Source organism: Onychostruthus taczanowskii, unplaced genomic scaffold (assembly GCF_017590055.1).
Source record: "Onychostruthus taczanowskii isolate IOZ18803 unplaced genomic scaffold, ASM1759005v1 scaffold117, whole genome shotgun sequence".
NCBI lineage: Eukaryota > Metazoa > Chordata > Aves > Passeriformes > Passeridae > Onychostruthus > Onychostruthus taczanowskii.
Genome location: NW_024498318.1, coordinates 724,898 through 743,349, shown reverse-complemented (window position 1 = coordinate 743,349; position 18,452 = coordinate 724,898). Strand labels below are relative to the sequence as shown.

The following is an 18,452-nucleotide window of genomic DNA, read 5'->3' as shown; positions in this document are numbered from 1 at the left end:
TCTCCTCTCCAGCTTCATTCCCTTTTCCTCTGTTTTTCTTTCCTGAGGAAACCAAGCCTTTTGCCTGGATTTCTCCTTTTTAACAGTTTCACTGGAGGGAAAAAAAAAAAAACCCAACAAAAAAACAACCCCAAACCCTGTTCCCTGTGCCATGCCTTGCTTGTCAGGGAGCATGTTGGAACAAAGCCTGGCTTGGAAAACAATCCCAATTCCCTGAGAGAGCTCCCAAAGCCAGGCCCTGCACGCTTGGGTGCTCCTGAGTCATTCCAGACCCTCTCACCTGTGACCAGTTTTGGTTGTGATTCCTCTGCTGCTCCCTCTCTTACTCAGGGCTTTGGTTGGGTCCCAATTAAGAGTGAGGAGAGGTGAAAGGGACGTGTGGGAGTTGGCAGTGGAGCTTTGAGTCATGGCTGTGCCTCCTTGGGCAGAGTTAAACCAGCCCGGGGTCACAGCAGCAGCTCCCAGGCTGGGGGGTTTCATCCAGGGGTGCTCCTGGCTGGAAAAGGAACTTTAAATGGTTGGTAGAAGCGAATCAAAGAGTCTCGCTTCCATCTCAGTTCAGATGAATTGTAAACCATTTTTGTGCCCAAGAGCTTGGGCTGCTGGAGCAGAGCCCCGAGCTGTGGAGTTGTCAGGCCGAGGAGTTTCATGTGTTTGAAATTCCCTGCGGAACACCCATCCTCCTCCTCCTGCTGCTGCTGCTGCTGCCTTCGGTGCCCTGAGCTCATTCTCGGCTCCTCCACCGCGTGTAAATGTGATAAATAAACTCTGTAATCGCAGCACTGAGCTGCCTTTGAAGCTGCCCGCAGATCTGGATCCCACAGAAGTGTAAATCAACACTTGGGCCATAAAGGGCTTCTTAAAAAGTGGCTTTTTTTGCGCAGCTGACCCGGAGGCTGTGGTTGCCCAAGGCTTTTTATCAATCCTTGCGTGATAAATTTCTCCTTGGAAGGGAGAGTCTGGATCATTCCCTTCTCCCAGTGCTGGGCTCACCAAAACAGCTGAGGTTTCATCGGTTTTGTGTGAAAAGCTGAATTAACCCAGTTACTGAATGAACTCCAAGGAGGTAAATATGGCTGAGCTCATCCCATGGGTTTAATCCCATCCATGGCAGGGACACCTCCCAGTGTCCCAGGTAGATCCCAGCTCCAGTGTCCAACCTGGCCTTGGGCACTGCCAGGGATCCAGGGGCAGCCACAGCTGCTCTGGGAATTCCAGCCCAGCCCCTGCCCACCCTCCCAGCCAGGAATTCCTTGCCAAGATCCCAGCCCAATCTGCCTTTTGCCAGTGGGAGCCATTCCCTGTGTCCTGTCCCTCTGTCCCTTGTCCCCAGTCCCTCTGCAGCTCTCCTGGAGCCCCTCCAGGAACTCTGAGCATTCCCTGGAATTTTCCCTTCTCTGGGCGAACATTCCCAGCTCTGCCAGCCTGGCTCCAGAGCAGAGGGGCTCCAGAATCCTGGAATGGTTTGTGTTGGAAAGGACCTCAAATCCCATCTAATTCCAGCCCCAACACCTTTTCCTATCCCAGAGTGCTCCAAGCCCCAGTGTCCAGCCTGGTCTTGGACACTTCCAGGGATCCAGGGCAGCACAAACGGGAATTGTTGGGAATCCAGTGGGATCCCTGCTGCCACAGCGGTGCCCTTGTTCTGGCCAGGGAATATTGAACTGTAAAATCCATGGAATTAGTCCTGGATTCCATCCAGATTGGGAAAAGGAACAGCAGCAGGGGATGAGGGTAAATCATGGGGTGAGAGCAAAGCAAAGGGGGAATTGTATTTTCCTCATCACACACTTGATGCCAAAAACTTGTATTTGAGGAAAATTGATGTTTAGGAATATCAGACCCAGGGTGGATTTCAGCTCTGGATGGGCTGAGGTGGAAGAGACTTTTTAGGGAATGAGGAGTGGGGGGATTTGTGGCTGAATCTGTGCACTGGGGAGAACAAACCCTTCCAATGCTGCATTTCCAAACTCCTTTTACTTAATGACCTGGAATGGAGTTCAAAAAAACCCTCCCATTGTTGGGCCTCGTTTCCTGAGCCCAGGGAGAACTTTGTCAGCCAAACCTCCAACAAATTGTCTGCTCTGATAACAAGTTAGCACCGGGAACGGGAGAGGCCGAGCCCCTCCTCGTCCCGACAGCACCGGCTCCGCGGGCAAACTCAAAGCAGGAGCTGCGGCCGTGTGTTGAGTTTACACCTTGCAATAATAATCCCTGCTTTTATCTGATCCCAGGGGGATTTTATAACTTTGGAATGGCTCTCTGGCAGGGCTCCAGCCCTACTGTCATTTTTTATTAAGGTTCTTTTTTTTCCTACCCTCATAGCCAGTCGGCTTTGCTGCTTTTTTTTTTTTTTTCCCTTTTCTTTTTTTCTTTAAGATTGCTTGAGGAATATGTATCCCATTCCTAGGGATATTGGGAAATGATATTTGAAAATTGGGTGTCTCAGCCCATTAGAGGGGTCTGTAAAACCATCACAGCAGGAACTAATCAAAACTACCAAAGCCAGCCTTTAAATCATCGCTCCCTTTAAATCACCAGCCCCTTCTCCCCGGGCCTTATCTTGTGTCTCATCAGGAAAAACCTAATTAGATTCTGCTCAAAAGTAAATATTGGTGGGTGGAGGTGAGGGGAGGTGAGGCTCGAGTGTTTGCGAAGGGGCGCGGAAAACAAGGCGAAGTTACAAAAATAACAATATTGGAGTTTTAAAGGAGCTCCTTCCTCCTGGAGGTGGGGAAACAACTTTTCCTTGGGGTGGCTCTGGAGGCAAAGCCTGGAGGAGTCCCTGGCCTGCTCTGGGAATGATCCTGTGTCTTTGGGAATGATCCCATGGAATTGGGAATGATCCCATGGCATTGGGAATGACTCCATGGCATTGAGAATGATCCCATGGCGCTGGGAATGACTCCATGGTGTTGGGAATGATCCCTTGGCATTGGGAATGATCCCATGGCACTGGGAATGACTCCATGGCGTTGGGAATGATCCTTTGGCATTGAGAATGATCCCATGGCACTGGGAATGATCCCATGGCATTGGGAATGATCCCATGGAACTGGGAATGACTCCATGGCGTTGGGAATGATCCCATGGCACTGGGAATGACTCCATGGCATTGAGAATGATCCCATGGCACTGGGAATGACTCCATGGCATTGAGAATGATCCCATGGCACTGCAAATGACTCCATGGCATTGAGAATGATCTCGTGGAACTGGGAATGACTCCGTGGTATTGGGAATGAGTCTGTGATGTTGGGAATTACTCCATGGCATTGGAAGTGAGCCCATGGCATTGGGAATGACTCCATAGAGCTGGAATTGACTCCATGGCACTGGAACTGATCCCAGTCCATGGCACTGGGAATGATCCCATGGTGTTGGGAATGACTCCATGGAGTTGGGAATGATCCCATGGCAGTGGGAATGATCCCATGGAGCTGGGAATGATTCCATGGAGCTGGGAATGCCTCCATGGCAGTGGGAATGATCCCATGGCACTGGGAATACCTCCATGGCATTGGGGTGTAGGTTTGTGGCTGGGGTCACTTGATCTGGAGGAGTTGAGTTGCTTTGAAAATCCCAACTCTGAAAAATTCAGCTACAAAAAAATTGAGCTCCACCTTGGCTGGGTTGGGTTGGTTTGGTTGTGAGGGGTGGGAAGGTGGAGTTGCTGCTTGCAAGCTTGTGGGAGTTTTTTGGGATGGATCCTGGAATGCTGAGGGAAGTCCTTCCTGTTGAGGGCTTTGAATCCCAGGATGGTTTGGGTTGGAAGGGACCTTAAAAATCATCCCATCCCATTCCTGCCTGAGCAGGGACACCTTCCACTCTCCCAGGTTGCTCCAAGCCCTGTCCAACCTGATCTTGGACACTGGCAGGGATGAGGAGTCCACACCTCTCTGGGAATTCGTATTTAGGGTTTGAAGAGAAACCCCCAAAGCTGCATCCTGCAGGGTCGAGCCCTCAGAGAAGGGAGGTGCAGGAGTTACATCATCAAATAATCCCAGGATGGTTTGGGTGGTAAGGGACCTTAAATCCCATCCCATTCCACCCCTGCCATGGGCAGGGACACCTCCCGCTGTCCCAGGTCTCCTAAAAGTCTTCTGGACTGCCTGATGACAGCCTCAGTCCACAAACGTGGGATCTGGTGCTGGAAAGGTGCCTTTGTTTGTCCTACCAGCCAGTCTGGATAGAGGATTCCCATCAGGAGCTGGGAATTCTGCCCTGATGCAGTGGTGGGGGTGCTCCTGGTCTCCCAGGCTGCTGTGGATGAGGCAAGTGGCTGTGCTTGGAGAGAACTTCACCTCCACGATCCCAACACTTCGTGTTTGAGTCCTAAAAGCAGCATCAGCTGCGACCAGGCCTTGGCTCTCCTGCCTTTTTTTATGCTCCCATGGAGCAGAGCGAGCCAGGATTGATGGTCCTGGATAACAGAGGCAATTCCACAGGATAACCCCAAACTGGCCTCACTTTCCTGGAAACCACACCAAAAGGTGGGGGGATTTTGGATCGGATTTGTCGTCCCCTGAGGGCTTTGGGCCTCCTCCAGCCCCCATTCCGTGGATTTTCTGAGGGCGCCGCGGGTGTGACCCGGCCTTTGATGTGGGGCCTCTTCCCTTTGTGGGGAACAGGACCCCCAAACCCCCCAGTGCTCCTCTGCAGGTCAGGTTTGATCCTTTCAGCAAATCCATGGAAGGGTTGTTGTGCTGCACCCCGGCCCGGGGAGGTGTTGGGAATGAGCTGGGGAGTTCCTTAGGATAATCCCAAATTTCTCCAGAGCTGCTTCCTCTGGGCCTCCCCCCAGCTCTGCCTTTCCCTCACGCTGAAACCCAAACCTCGCTGACTTCACCAGGCTGAAGAAAACTCGATATTTCTCACTTTTAGGTCACCTCAGTCCAGATCGTTTCCTGCCGGGAGCGGGGGGTTGGGAATGCCCTCGTGGAGATGGAAAAGCCATTCCCGTTTCTCCTGGGGCCTGCAGGGCCTGGCTCCAGGATCACTCCTCCATGCTGGGGCGCTCCCGTCCCTGCTGCAGTGGGAATGTGCCCATCCCAACTCGGGATTTGGCTCTGGTGTTCCCAGAAAGGGACCAACAAACCTCCACTGAGTGAATGTGAGGCTGTTCAGGCACAAATCCCTGGAAAATCTTGTCCAGTTTAAAACTCCCCCACAAAAATCCTGAAGGGTGAAGATTCCTCAAGGTCCAAGTTGCTCCTGGTGGGCTGGAAACCTTTTGTGCCTTCGGGAGCATCGTCTGGCTGGTTTTTAGGATATCTGGGAGTTGGGACATACAAATTTTTCCTTTTTTTTTCATTCAGAGAGTGGGCAGGCCCTGGCACTGGGTGCCCAGAGCAACTGCAGCTGCCCCTGGATCCCTGGAAGTGTCCAAGGTCAGGTTGGACACTGGGGCTTGGAGTACCCTGGGATAGGGGAAGATGTCTCTGGGGGTGGAATGGGATGGGATTTATGGTCACTTCTAACCCAAACTGTTCCTGGGTTCTGTGATTTTCTCAGCTAGTTCTTGGACTTCAATCCAGGTCAAAACTCTTCTCTTGATAAATCAGTTTATTTGCATGAAAAGTGCAAAATCAAAGCTTGGGGGGTAAATTCCATGTGGGGCTCCTTGTCCTGGAGCGATGCCGGAGGGACAGATTTCCTTGATTTCTAAATAATTGGAATTTATGAGGTCTTATCAGCATTTGGTTTGGATCTTATCGATGTTGACACCTGGTCCTGCTGTGCTCCCGAAACAGGGAAGATTAATCCCTGTTGGAAAACAGAGGTGGGACCAAGGTTGGTCATCCTCAGAGAGCACTTCCATGGATCCTTGGTGACACCAATTCCATGTCCAGCCTGATATGCCGCGTGTTTCCCACCGAGGGCTGGGGCAGAGGAGTCCAGGGCTGGCAGCAGCATCCTCCAGCTCGTTATCCCAGATTTCCCTCTCCCATGACCGCCTGTGCGCTCCGGGCCCGCTCCGCCCTGATTAACGATCCGTGTCCAGCTCAGGGCTTCATCCAAAACTGCGCCTTTTCCCACTCTTTGATTCTCCCCTCTCCAGAAGGAGAAGGATTACATAAACTGGAGGGTTTAATGAGTGCACTGGGCTTGCTTTTGGGGAATTTCCAGTGGATTCAGGGCTATAACTTCATTAGGCCTGGGTTGGGAAACTCATGGCAGCGCTGGGCGGGCCCGAGCCCCGACCCTTTGTTGTGTTCTCTTCTGAAGGACCAAGCGCTCCCGCCCCTTTTTGAAGTCCTAATTCCCTTTATGGGATGTTGCAAGGCCTTTCTATAGAGTGCTGCCTCTGAAGTCCGAAAATCCCGGTGCCAAAAATGCCCCTTTCCCCAACGGCTTCGCGGCCTGACGTCGGGAGCAAAACTTTGTCCTGGGCAGTGTCCACCCAGACCTTTCCCTCTGGGGCTTTGTTGCAAAAATTCCCATTGTTGGGATTCATCCCTGAAGAGATTTTTTTTTTAAAGGGATGGGGTTGGGAGTCCCCTGGCTCAGCTGGGAGGAGCACTCGGAGTAAATGAATCCAGGGCTGCTCCTGCTTTCCAACCACTAGAGGTCAAGGTTGTGCTGTGGGATAGCACATCCCACAAGGATTCACATCCCGATCCAAGGATTCGCTCCTGTTCCCGCTGCAGCTGCCTCAAGGGGCAGCTTTGTACACGGAATTTTGTCATGGATTGCCCAGCTCGTTAATTAATTCAGGGCTGATTGTGTGTGCTCGGGGTGAGGAGCACTTTGAGGTGGATTTTCCAAGGAATGGGATGTCCATGCCTGGATTTCCCAAGGAATGGGGTCTTCATGCCATGCTTGGATTTCAGTATTCCTCAGATGTAGGAATTACTCCAGTGCTCGGTCCCTGGTGGGGTTTTGCTTCCCAAGGGGAGATTCCAAAGGGATTTTGAGGCTGGCAAAAATCAAAGCTGCTCCCGAATTATTTTGGGGGGGATGTTAAAACTTCCAAGTGTCGAAAAGAAAATAATTGGGGAGGCTTGCACATGGATAAAGCTTTGTGCTCTCTGCACTTCAGGTAGCAAAAGTAATTAATAATTAGTGATTTTTAATAGTTATTAATAATGTTTTAATTCTCCCTTGGTGTTGCTGACGGCTTGATCTCCAACAGGTTTGATGGTTTTCCTGCTTCCTTCTAAATCCAGGCTGCCACATTCCCATAGGGAAGGGGATGGGCCCCTTTTGCCACCTCAGAGAATCCTGGAATTCTGGAATGTCCAGGAGCTACCTGGGCTTGTGGAAAGTGTCCTTGCCCATGGAATGAGAGGATCCTGAATATCCTGTCCATGATTCCCACACACCTTTCTCCTGATACATGAAAAATCCACAGCATAATACGGGGAGGAATCCTCCAAATCTGTGTTTAAATCCGTATAAATTCCAGGTTTTCCGAGTGTTTATTTTCCAGTTACACCAGCACTCAAACCCACGTGTCCAGCTCTGCCACATCCATGGGATTGGCCTTTTTTCCTTGGTTTTGGCTGGGATTTGGCCCTGGAGACCCCTTGTGTGTTCGTGCTGTTCCCATTCCTTGCCCTTCGGTTTGAACTTGATCAGCTCCTTAACAAGTGGGGCTGAACCACTTTTCCTGTGGTTATTGTGCTCCATATCAAAGGGAAAACAATGGAATTTTCGCAGGAGGGCACAGTGTGACCTCAGCTGCCAGACAACCCCAAAATCCCTGGAATAACTCCGCGTGTTCCCAGCCCTCCATCCCGCTGCTTCCAGCACGTTTTCCTTGAGCACCTTTTACAGCTCGTTCCGCACATCAACAATGTGCAATTAAACCCTCCTGGGCTCCCACAAAAATGCTTTCAGGAACCTCTGGGGTCCAGATGTGGAATGTTTTGTGCCGCCACGGCTGGAAAAGAGGAACAAATCCAGCGGTTCAGGAGGTCCCCGAGCGCGGCCTGTGACAGTCACCACATGGCCCGCGGGCGAATATTGCTGCAGCTGGGCCGTAAACGGATCAATGTGGCAGCACGGGGGCCGGGGCCTTGGGATTTGGAAAGAGTCAGGAGCGTGTTTGGGTTGTTGCATAATCCCTGGCCTGCTTTGCAAATGGATCTGGGAATATCTGGGTTGGGGAAAAGGCGACGTGTCGGAATTCCGCCGAGCGCGTGGCGCCTCCGGCCTCCTTTGTCCCCTTCCAGGGCTGGCTGCGCCCCGTGCCTGAAAACCAAATTAAATCCCAGGTGAAATCTGTGTTTTCTCCTAGGCACAGCAGCAGAGGAACCTGGACAACATCGTGTCCCAGCAGCCCAGGATTAGCGGAGGGAAGAAATCCAAGAAGGAGTTCAGTGCCAGCTCCGAGCTGGAGGTGAAGAACACCAGCCCCATGTCGGAGCAGGATTCTGGGATCCTGGATGTGGAGGATGAGGATGAGGAGGAAGAGGTAAACGCCAAACCAGCAGTGTGGGGTGCCTGTGGTGTCTCAAGAGGTTTGCTCCTTGCTCATGGGGGAGTCCTGAAGGTGCAGAAGAGGCTGGAGAATGTAGGATGTGTCTCAAAATTTGGTTATTTTTTGGTTTTATCCCTATTCCCATTACTGGGCTCAGCAGAGAGGCCAAGGATTGGGAACTGCCCACCCTAGTGTGTCCCAGCAGCTTGGTGCTGCTGGAGAACATCCATCCCACATGGAAACATTGCTCCATAACCCAGTCTTTGCCTTTTCCTTTGTCCTGGTTTGTCTTTGGATAAGGGATTCTGTCAGGATGGGAGGTGGAAATTTGAATTCCTTGGTGTGCTCCCTTCTTCCCTTCCCTACCCATCCTGCTGCAGCTTCCTGGGACCTGACCGAGGGTTTTGGGTGTTATCCCACATAACCTGGGGATGATGTTGGTTTCTCCTTCCTCCCAGTGCTGGTTCACTGGGATTTGGGATGTTTCCCATGGAATAGAGCCCAGTGGCTCAGGAAAGGCAGCTCAGAGATCCAGACCTGCAGTGCAGGACCTGGGGGGTTGAGCCTTTGGATGTGTCCATCATACCTTGGGATGCAGCCATGTTCTGGAGCTTTTGGGAAGTTCTGTCTGCCCCTCTGGATGGTTTTTCTCATTTATTGAAGCCTCTTTTGTCAGGAAAATGATGTTTCCAGCTACAGCCAGTCCCTGGGCAGGGGGGTGTTTGTCACCCTGACTGTGACAGCCCCTGAGCAGCCAGGGAGGGGACCAAGGACAAGCTGGAAATTTGAAGTGGGGATTGTTCAAGTGGTTCTGGCCTTTCTGTTTTCTCCCTGCAAATCCATTCCCTCCTTCCCATGGCTGCTGTGCATCCAGAGCAGAGTGAGGTCACACCTTCCTTCATGGGGATGGAATTGTGGGGTCAGCCCTGAGCAACCTGGCCCTGCTCTGGGACCCTCTGGGTGGGCTCCACATTCCTACATCAGCATGGAATGAGGCCCCGGAGCTGCTCCAGGGCTGGAGCCAGGCTGGGAAGCTGGGAATGTTCCCTGGAGAAGGAAAGGCTCCAGGCAGAGCTCAGAGCCCCTGGCAGGGCCTGGAGGGGCTCCAGGAGAGCTGCAGAGGGACTGGGGACAAGGGACAGAGGGACAGGACACAGGGAATGGCTCCCACTGGCAAAGGGCAGATTGGGCTGGGATCTTGGCAAGGAATTCCTGGCTGGGAGGGTGGGCAGGGGCTGGGCTGGAATTGCCCGGGCAGCTGTGGCTGCCCCTGGATTCCTGGCAGTGCCCAAGGCCAGGCTGGACATTGAGGTTTGGATCCACCTGAGACAGTGGGAGGTGTCCCTGGATTTGGATCCAAATGGGATTTAAGGTCCCTTCCCCCCCAACCCATTCCATGGTTCCATGGTTCTGGCCTGTCTCAGGCAGGTGAATCCCATCTCTGGGTGTGGTGGCACTTTGGTGGCCTCACAGGAGGTGACCCTGCAGCTGGGGATGGGCAGGAGGGGCTGTCCCCATCCCAGTCCCGGTCCCAGGGTGGGCAGTGGCCGCTGTCCGTGGTGATGAAGAGCAGTGGGGGAGGGGCAGCAGCCATGGGACCCCCAGGTGCACCTGGCCAGGTGTCCTGGAGGAGATCCCGTGGAGGAGATCCCATGGATGAGATGCCATGGAGGAGATGCCATGGAGGAGATGCCATGGAGGAGATCCTATGTGGGAGATGCCATGGATGAGATCCCATGGAGGAGATGCCATGGAGGAGATCCCATGTGGGAGATGCCATGGAGGAGATCCCAAGGAGGAGCCCCATGGAGGAGATGCCATGGAGGAGCCCCATGGAGGAGATCCCATGGAGGAGCCCCATGGAGGAGATGCCATGGAGGAGTCCCATGGAGGAGATCCCATGTGGGAGAGAAAAGCGAGCAGTTTGTTCCTGATCAGCTTTGAGTTCCCCGTGTTCCTTCCTCATAGAATCAGGAAAATTTTTTGTTCCTGATCAGCTTTGAGTTCCCCCGTGTTCCTTCCTCATAGAATCAGGGAATCTCCTTAATGGAAAGGGATCCACAGGGATCATCCATCCAGCCCTGGCCCTGCCCAGACCCCAAAATCCCACCCTGGGCATCCCTGGAGCAGTGTCCCAATGCTCCTGGAGCTCTGGCAGCCTCGGGGCCGTGCCCATTCCCTGGGCAGCCTGGGCAGTGCCAGCACCCTCTGGGGAAGAACCTTTCCTGATCTCCAGCCTGACCTGCCCTGGCAGAGCTCCAGACATTCCCTGTTCCTGTCCCTGGGTCACCAGAGTGAATCCTCCTGGGGAATTGTCCTTTTTGGAAAGAAATTTATTGATTTATTGGCCAAAAAAATCTCTCACGTGGAAATGGAGCCATTCTAATTTTGGGCTTTGCACGACAAGAGAGACCTGGAGGGGCTGGAGTGTCTCCGGGGAAGGGATTGGATCTGGGAAGGGGCTGGAGAATTCCTGAGGAGCTGGGAAGGGGCTGGAGAATTCCTGAGGAGCTGGGAAGGGGCTGGAGAATTCCTGAGGAGCTGGGAAGGGGCTGGAGAATTCCTGAGGAGCTGGGAAGGGGCTGGAGAATTCCTGAGGAGCTGGGAAGGGGCTGGAGAATTCCTGAGGAGCTGGGAAGGGGCTGGAGAATTCCTGAGGAGCTGGGAAGGGGCTCAGCCTGGAGCACAGGAGGCTCAGGGGGGACTCTGAGCTCTGCCTGGAGCCTTCCCTTCTCCAGGTGAACATTCCCAGCTCTCCCAGCCTGGCTCCAGCTCCCTGATGTCCCCTGGGCTCTCTCCAGCAGCTCCAGATCCTTTTCCTGAGGACTCCAGAGCTGGATTGGAGCGGGGCCGTGGCTGGGGGCAGCCGTGGGGTTTTGGGGACAATTCCTGTTGGTGTCACCTGCAGTCCCCCCCTGCTCGTGCCCTGTCCTGGAGTGGAGCCCCTGTGGGCTGTGTGTCCCAGCTCGTCCGTGGATTCCCATCAGTGGGACCCTGGGATGGTTCCCAAATCCCTGGATTTGGCTCCTCTGGAATTCCTGGTGTTCCAGTCTGGAGGGTTGTCACCAAGAACCTGGCTCGTGTCCTGCTTTGACACCAAAACCCACCAAGATCCAAACCCTCATGTCCCAAATTAACCCTTGTATCCTGAATTAACCCTTATATCCTGAATTAACCCTCGTATCCCAAATTAACCCTTATATCCCAGATTAACCCTTCTATCCCAGATTAACCCTTGTATCCCAAATTAACCCTTATATCCTAAATTAACTCTCATATCCCAAGTTAACCCTTATATCCCAAGTTAACCCTTGTGTCCCAAATTAAACATTATATCCCAGATTAACCCTCGTATCCCAAATTAACCCTTATATCCCAAATTAACCCTTGTATCCCAAATTAACCCTCATATCCCAAGTTAACCCTCATATCCCAAGTTAACCCTTGTGTCCCAAATTAAACCTTATATCCCAGATTAACCCTTGTATCCCAAACTAACCCTTGTATCCTGAATTAACCCTCACATCCCAAATTAACTCTGGTATCCCAAATTAACCCTTGTATCCCAAATTAACTCTTGTATCCCAAATTAACCCTTGTATCCCGAATTAACTCTCCTATCCCAAGTTAACCCTTGTATCCTGAATTAACCCTCCTATCCCAAATTAACTCTCACATCCCAAATTAACCCTTGTATCCCGAATTAACTCTTTTATCCCAAATTAACCCTCCTCTCCCAAATTCGCCTTCATATCCCAAATTAACCCTCCTATCCCAAATTAACCCTTGCATCCCAAATTAACTTTCATATCCCAAATTAACCCTCCTCTCTCAAATAATCCAAACCCAGAGCAAGGTTTCCCTAATCTCCGAGCCATCCCGGTGCTGGTGGCAGCCAGGGCTGCAGGTTTCCGTGGCAGACTGGCCTTGCAGGGGTTAAATGTGCTGCAGGGATCGTTTAATCCCACTTGCAGGAGGGCTCTGGGTCTTTCCAGCTCTGGGAACGTGCCTGCTGCAGGATTTGGGAATGAGATTGGGAGGTTGATGTTGTGTGGACTGGGAAATTTTTGGGATAAGATGAATAAATCCTTTGTTCTGGAAATCAAGAGGAATAAAAAGCAGGATTGGGCTGGAGGGGGTGGCAGGGGAGCCATCAGTCCTGGGCTGGGGCAGCCCGAGCTCCCGTGGCATCGGCACGTCCCAAAAATCAGGGATTTATGGATTGTTGGGAGCGCTGCCCTGCCTCAGGAAATGCAGGCACTTCTTGGTGATAAATGCAGTGAATTTTTAGATGTGCCTGAGTATTGAAATAGCAGATAAACACCTGAACTTGTGAACGTGAGACAGGGTCATTGTGTGATGTGTTAATCCAGGCAGAGGGAGAATTTCATGGAATCATGGAATGGCTTGGGATGGAAGGGACCTTAAAAATCATCAATTCTACCCCTGCCGTGGGCAAGGACACCTCCCGCTGTCCCAGGTGGATCCAGCCTGGCCTTGGACACTCCCAGAGATTCAGGGGCAGCCACCTCAAATCTGGGAATTCCAGCCCAGCCCCTCCTCACCCTTCCAGCCAGGAATTCCGTCCCAAGAAGGAATTCTTTCACTCCACTTCCACGTCAGAGAGGAGTTTTTCCCACAAAATCCCATCCCACTGCAGCCCTGCCATGGCCAGGGACACTTCCACCATCCCAGGTTACTCCCAGAGCAGCTCCAGAGGCAGTGCCTGAGGGTGCAGGTGTGGGAATCCCATCCTGGATCACCTCAGGGTCCCCCATTAGGATCCTTCCCATCCCAAACCAGTCTGGGATCCTGGGATCCCCCATTCCAGCTCCAGCCAGGAACCTCTGCAGTGCTGAGATCTGATTTTCCTTGCATGGAGGAGATTCTTTCACTCCAGTTCCACATCAGAGAGGAGTTTATCCCACAAAATCCTGAGGGTGCAGGTGTGGGAATCCCATCCTGCAGCACTGGGATCACCCCAGGATGGGCTTTAATGTCCCTCCCACCCCAAACCAGTCTGGGATCCTGGGATCCCCCATTCCAGCTCCAGCCAGGACTGATTTCCCTCACACCCTGCAATCCTTCACCAGCTCCATTTCCACCTCACAGAGGAGTTTCTCCCAATCCCATTTTTCCCTCCCCATCCCTGCTGAGGAGTGTCCTCACTCAGGGGTGGGAATCCTCCCTGAGCCCCGAGCTGCCCTTTCCTCACCCCAGCTCCCTGCCAGCCTCATTAAAATCCTGGAAAACAGCACCATTGCCAGGGCTGTCCATGGAGCCTTTCATCCTTTTCCCTTTTCCTGCCCCTTTCATCCCTGCCCCTTTCCCGGGATTTGGGATGCCAGAGCTTTCAGCCCGGGCCAAGGAGTGCCAAAGGAACATTCCCAAAGGACACAAAATGCAAATTCCCCCTCTGGACGGGGACGGAGACAGGAACAGGGACAGGGACATTCCCACCATTCCAGGCTGCTCCAAGAGCAGCTCCAGAGGCAGGAGCTGGAGGTGCAGATGTGGGAATTCCATCCTGGATCACCTCAGGATGGGCTTTAATGTTAACAGCCTTTCATCCCTGCCCCTTTTCCCGGGATTTGGGATGCCAGAGCTTTCAGCCCGAGCCAAGGAGTGCCAAAGGAACATTCCCAAAGGACACAAAATGCAAATTCCCCCTCTGATCCCACCCAGCCCAAATTCCCTTCCTCACCCCCATCCTGGATCCTCCCTGCTGCCTCTTCCCGAGGGGAAAAAACCGGGAAAAATCAAACCCAAATGGAGCTTTCAAGCAAATGGGACGTGAAACCCAAAGAATGGCTTGGGTTTTTTGCCCGGATTTTGCCTTTTTCCCCACTTTTTGTTACGGAAGGAGAGCAGGGCTGGTGCCAGGATCCCTTGGATTCTGTGCCTGGAATGAGTCCGAGCGTTCCGTGGGGTTTCTGTGGAGCAAAGCCAACACGAGAGGGCATTTTGCTGCTTCCAAACCCTGAAAAATCAGAATATTTCGGGAGATCCCAGGAATTAAATGGATTTTTCCATACCTGGAATCTTGGCTTTGCCCTGCAGCCACTGGTGTTGGAGCTGCTCTCACCTACAAATGATATTTTGGAGTGATAAACTTATTTAAATATGATTTTTTTTAGAGTTATATTCACCTAAAAGTGATTTTATTAGAGTGGAATTTAGTTCTGTTTGAATTTTTTAGAGCTAAACTCACCTAAAAGTGATTTTTTTTTTGAGTTACACTTGTATAGATGTGATTTTTTTTGTAGTTTCGCTTGCTTAAATGTGATTTTTGAGAGTGGAATTTCTTTATATTTGAATTTTTTAGAGTTGCACTCACCTAAAAGTGATTTTTTGCAGTGACACTTATTTAATATTAGCATTTTTTAGACCTACACTCACCTAAAAGTGATTTTTTTTTGAGTTACTCTGATATAGATGTGATTTTTTTACAGTTGTATTCATCTAAATTTAATTTATTAGAGTGGTGTTAATTTATGAGATTTTTTAGAGTTGAACTCACCTAAATGTGATTTTTTTTTAGAGTGGAATTTAGTTATAATTGAATTTTTAAGAGTTATATTCACCTAAATTTGATTTTTTTCGAGTGGAATTTATTTAAATTGGAATTTTTTAGATCTTCACTCACCTAAAAGTGATTTTTTTTGGAGTTACACTGATTTGATGTGATTTTTTTAGCACTTCATTTTCCTAAATGTGATTCTTTTTTAACGTGGGATTTATTTAATTTTACTTTTTTAGAGCTGCACTCACCTAAAAATGGCATTTTGGAGTGACACTGATTTATATAATTCTTGATAAAAGATTTTGATAAATTATATTTTTACATAATTTATGATAAAGCAAATATGATTTCTATGATTTTTTTCATTTCATTTACCCAAATGTGATTTTTTTAGAGTGACTTTCATTTATATTTGATATTTTGGAGAAGATTTCACTTCTCTCCATGTGATATTTTAGTGTTTCACTTGCACATATTTAAATTTTTTTAGTGTTTCACTTGCCCATATTTAATTTTTTTAGTGTTTCACTTGCCCATATTTAAATTTTTTTCAGTTATCCTTATTTATCCATGGAATTTTCATGAGCTACACTCACCTGGATGGGAATTTTTGGACTGACGCTCATTTAAATTTAATTTTTTTAGAGCTACAATCCCATAAATGTGATTTTTTTGAGTGACTTTCTTTTATATTTGTTTTTTTTTAATTATTTCACTTGTCTCTCTGTGATATTTTAGAATTCCACTCACCCATATTTAAATTTTTTGCACTTCTACTTATTTACAAATGAAATTTTTATGACTTGCACTGCCTAGATGGGATTTTTTTAGAGTGACACTTATTTAAATTTCATTTTTTCGTAGTTTAGTTCACCTAAATGTGATTTTTTTTGTCTCTCTGTGATATTTTAGAGTTCCACTCACCCATATTTAAATTTTTCACCATTCTACTTATTTATAAATGAAATTTTTATGACTTGTGCTGCCTAGATGGATTTTTTTAGAGTGAGACTTACTTAAATTTCATATTTTTTTTTATAGTTTTATCCACCTAAATGTGATTTTTTTTTGAGCGACAAACTTATTTAAATGTGATTTTTTAAAATTTTATTTGTCTCTCTTTGATATTTTAGAGTTCCACTCACCCATATTTAAATTTTTTGCACTTCTACTTATTTACAAATGAAATTTTTATGACTTGCACTGCCTAGATGGGATTTTTTAGAGTGACACTTACAGGAATTTGATTTTTTAATAGTTTTATCCACCAAAATGTGATTTTTTTGGAGCGACAAACTTATTTAAATGTGATTTTTTTGGAGCGACAAACTTATTTAAATGTGATTTTTTTTTGTCTCTCTGTGATATTTTAGAGTTCCGCTCACCCATATTTAAGTTTTTTGCACTTCTGCTTATTTATAAATGAAATTTTTATGACTTGCACTGCCTAGATGGGATTTTTTAGAGTGACACTTACAGGAATTTGATTTTTTAATAGTTATATCCACCAAAATGTGATTTTTTTTTGTCTCTCTGTGATATTTTAGAGTTCCGCTCACCCATATTTAAGTTTTTTGCACTTCTGCTTATTTATAAATGAAATTTTTATGACTTGCACTGCCTAGATGGGATTTTTTAGAGTGACACTTACAGGAATTTGATTTTTTAATAGTTATATCCACCAAAATGTGATTTTTTTTTGTCTCTCTGTGATATTTTAGAGTTCCGCTCACCCATATTTAAGTTTTTTGCACTTCTGCTTATTTATAAATGAAATTTTTATGACTTGCACTGCCTAGATGGGATTTTTTAGAGTGAACTTACAGGAATTTGATTTTTTTATAGTTTCATCCACCTAAATGTGATTTTTTGGAGCGACAAACTTATTTAAATGTGATTTTTTTTTGTCTCTCGTTGATATTTTAGAATTCCACTCACCCATATTTAAATTTTTTGCACTTCTACTTATTTACAAATGAAATTTTTATGACTTGCACTGCCTAGATGGGATTTTTTAGAGTGACACTTACAGAAATTTGATTTTTTTTTAAATTTCATTCACCTAAATGTGATTTTTTTGAGTGACAAATTTATCTAAATGTGATTTTTTTTTTAGTATTTCAATGTCTGTCTTTGATATTTTAGAGTTCCATGTATCCGTATTTAAATTTCTCGCAGTTTTACTTCCCCATCCATGGATTTTTGGTGAGTTTCCCAGGTTTTTCATGGATTTTCTCCCTGGTTTAGGTGCCTGGAGCCCAGGATTTGGTGGATTTCTCCCCGGTCTATCGATGCCTCCACATCTACTCCGTCCTGGTGAGTGAATCCGGGATTTTCCTGCTCTGGGGAATTCCACGGAGCTGCCCCTCCCTCCTTTATCCTTGGATCCCTGAGGGAGATAAAAATCCCCGAGGGATGGATGGATTTGGGGAAAATCCGTGGAATTCCTTCAGGCAGGGCACGGAAATGCAAAGGAATTTTCTCCTGCTGTCCCAAATCTGGAATTTTTCGTGTGTTTATATTTCGTAGTTGTTGGGCTTTCCTCCAAGAATTCCTTTTTGGATCCAGTAATTCCATTATTCCTTGGAAATGGAGGAGTTTTGGCGAGGAATTGGTTGGATTCTGACATTGTTTTCTCCAAAAATTCCTCTTTGGATGCAGAAATTTTGTTTTTCCGTGGGAATGGAAGAATTTTGGGCAGGGATTGGTTGGATTCTGATGCTGTTTGCTCCAAGAATTTCTCTTTGGATCCGGTAATTCTATTATTCCTTGGAAATGGAGGAATTTTGGGTTGGAATTGGTCGTATTCTGGTGCTGTTTCCTCCAAGAATTCTTTGGATCCATTAACTTCATTATTCCATTGAAATGGGAGAGTTTTGGGCAGGGATTGGTTGGATTCTGATGCTGTTTGCTCCAAGGAAAATGAATTATTCTATGGGAATGGGAGAATTTTGGATAGGAATTTGTTGGGTTCTGATGCTGTTTTCTCCAAAAATACTTTTTTGGATGCAGTAATTTCAATATTCCATGGAAATGGAAGAGTTTTGGGCAGGAATTGATTGGATTCTCTGATACCATTATCTCTGAGAACTTTTTTTGATCCATTAACTTAATTATTCCATTGAAATGGGAGAGTTTTGGGCAGGGATTGGTTGGATTCTGATGCTCTTTGCTCCAGGAATTCTTTAGATTCATTAACTTAATTATTCCATTGAAATGGGAGAACTTTGGGCAGGAATTGTTTGGATTCTGATACCATTTTCTCCAAGAATTCTTTGGATTTGTTAACTTCATTATTCCTTGGTAATGGAGGAGTTTTGGGGAGGAATTGGTTGGATTCTGATGCTGTTTCCTCCAAGAATTCCTCTTTGGATGCAGCAATTTTGTTATTCCCTGAAAAATGGGAGAGTTTTGGGCAGGAATTGGTCAGATTCCGATGCTGTTTTCTCCAAGAATTCTTCTTTGGCCACAGTAATTTCACCATTCCATGGAAAAGGAGGAGTT

General features: G+C 48.1%; 1 protein-coding gene across 4 annotated transcripts in view; it reads left to right on the top strand.

The window, feature by feature from the left end:
• Positions 1–18,452, top strand: part of LOC121348268 (exocyst complex component 6B) — a 228,738-nt gene that overhangs the window by 66,958 nt on the left and 143,328 nt on the right. For all 4 annotated transcript variants that reach the window (XM_041427596.1, XM_041427594.1, XM_041427593.1 and 1 more), the window contains 2 exons: positions 8,243–8,419; positions 17,196–17,264. In XM_041427596.1, the coding sequence (XP_041283530.1) occupies positions 8,243–8,419; positions 17,196–17,264 (246 nt within the window). The remainder of the gene's footprint in view (positions 1–8,242; positions 8,420–17,195; positions 17,265–18,452) is intronic.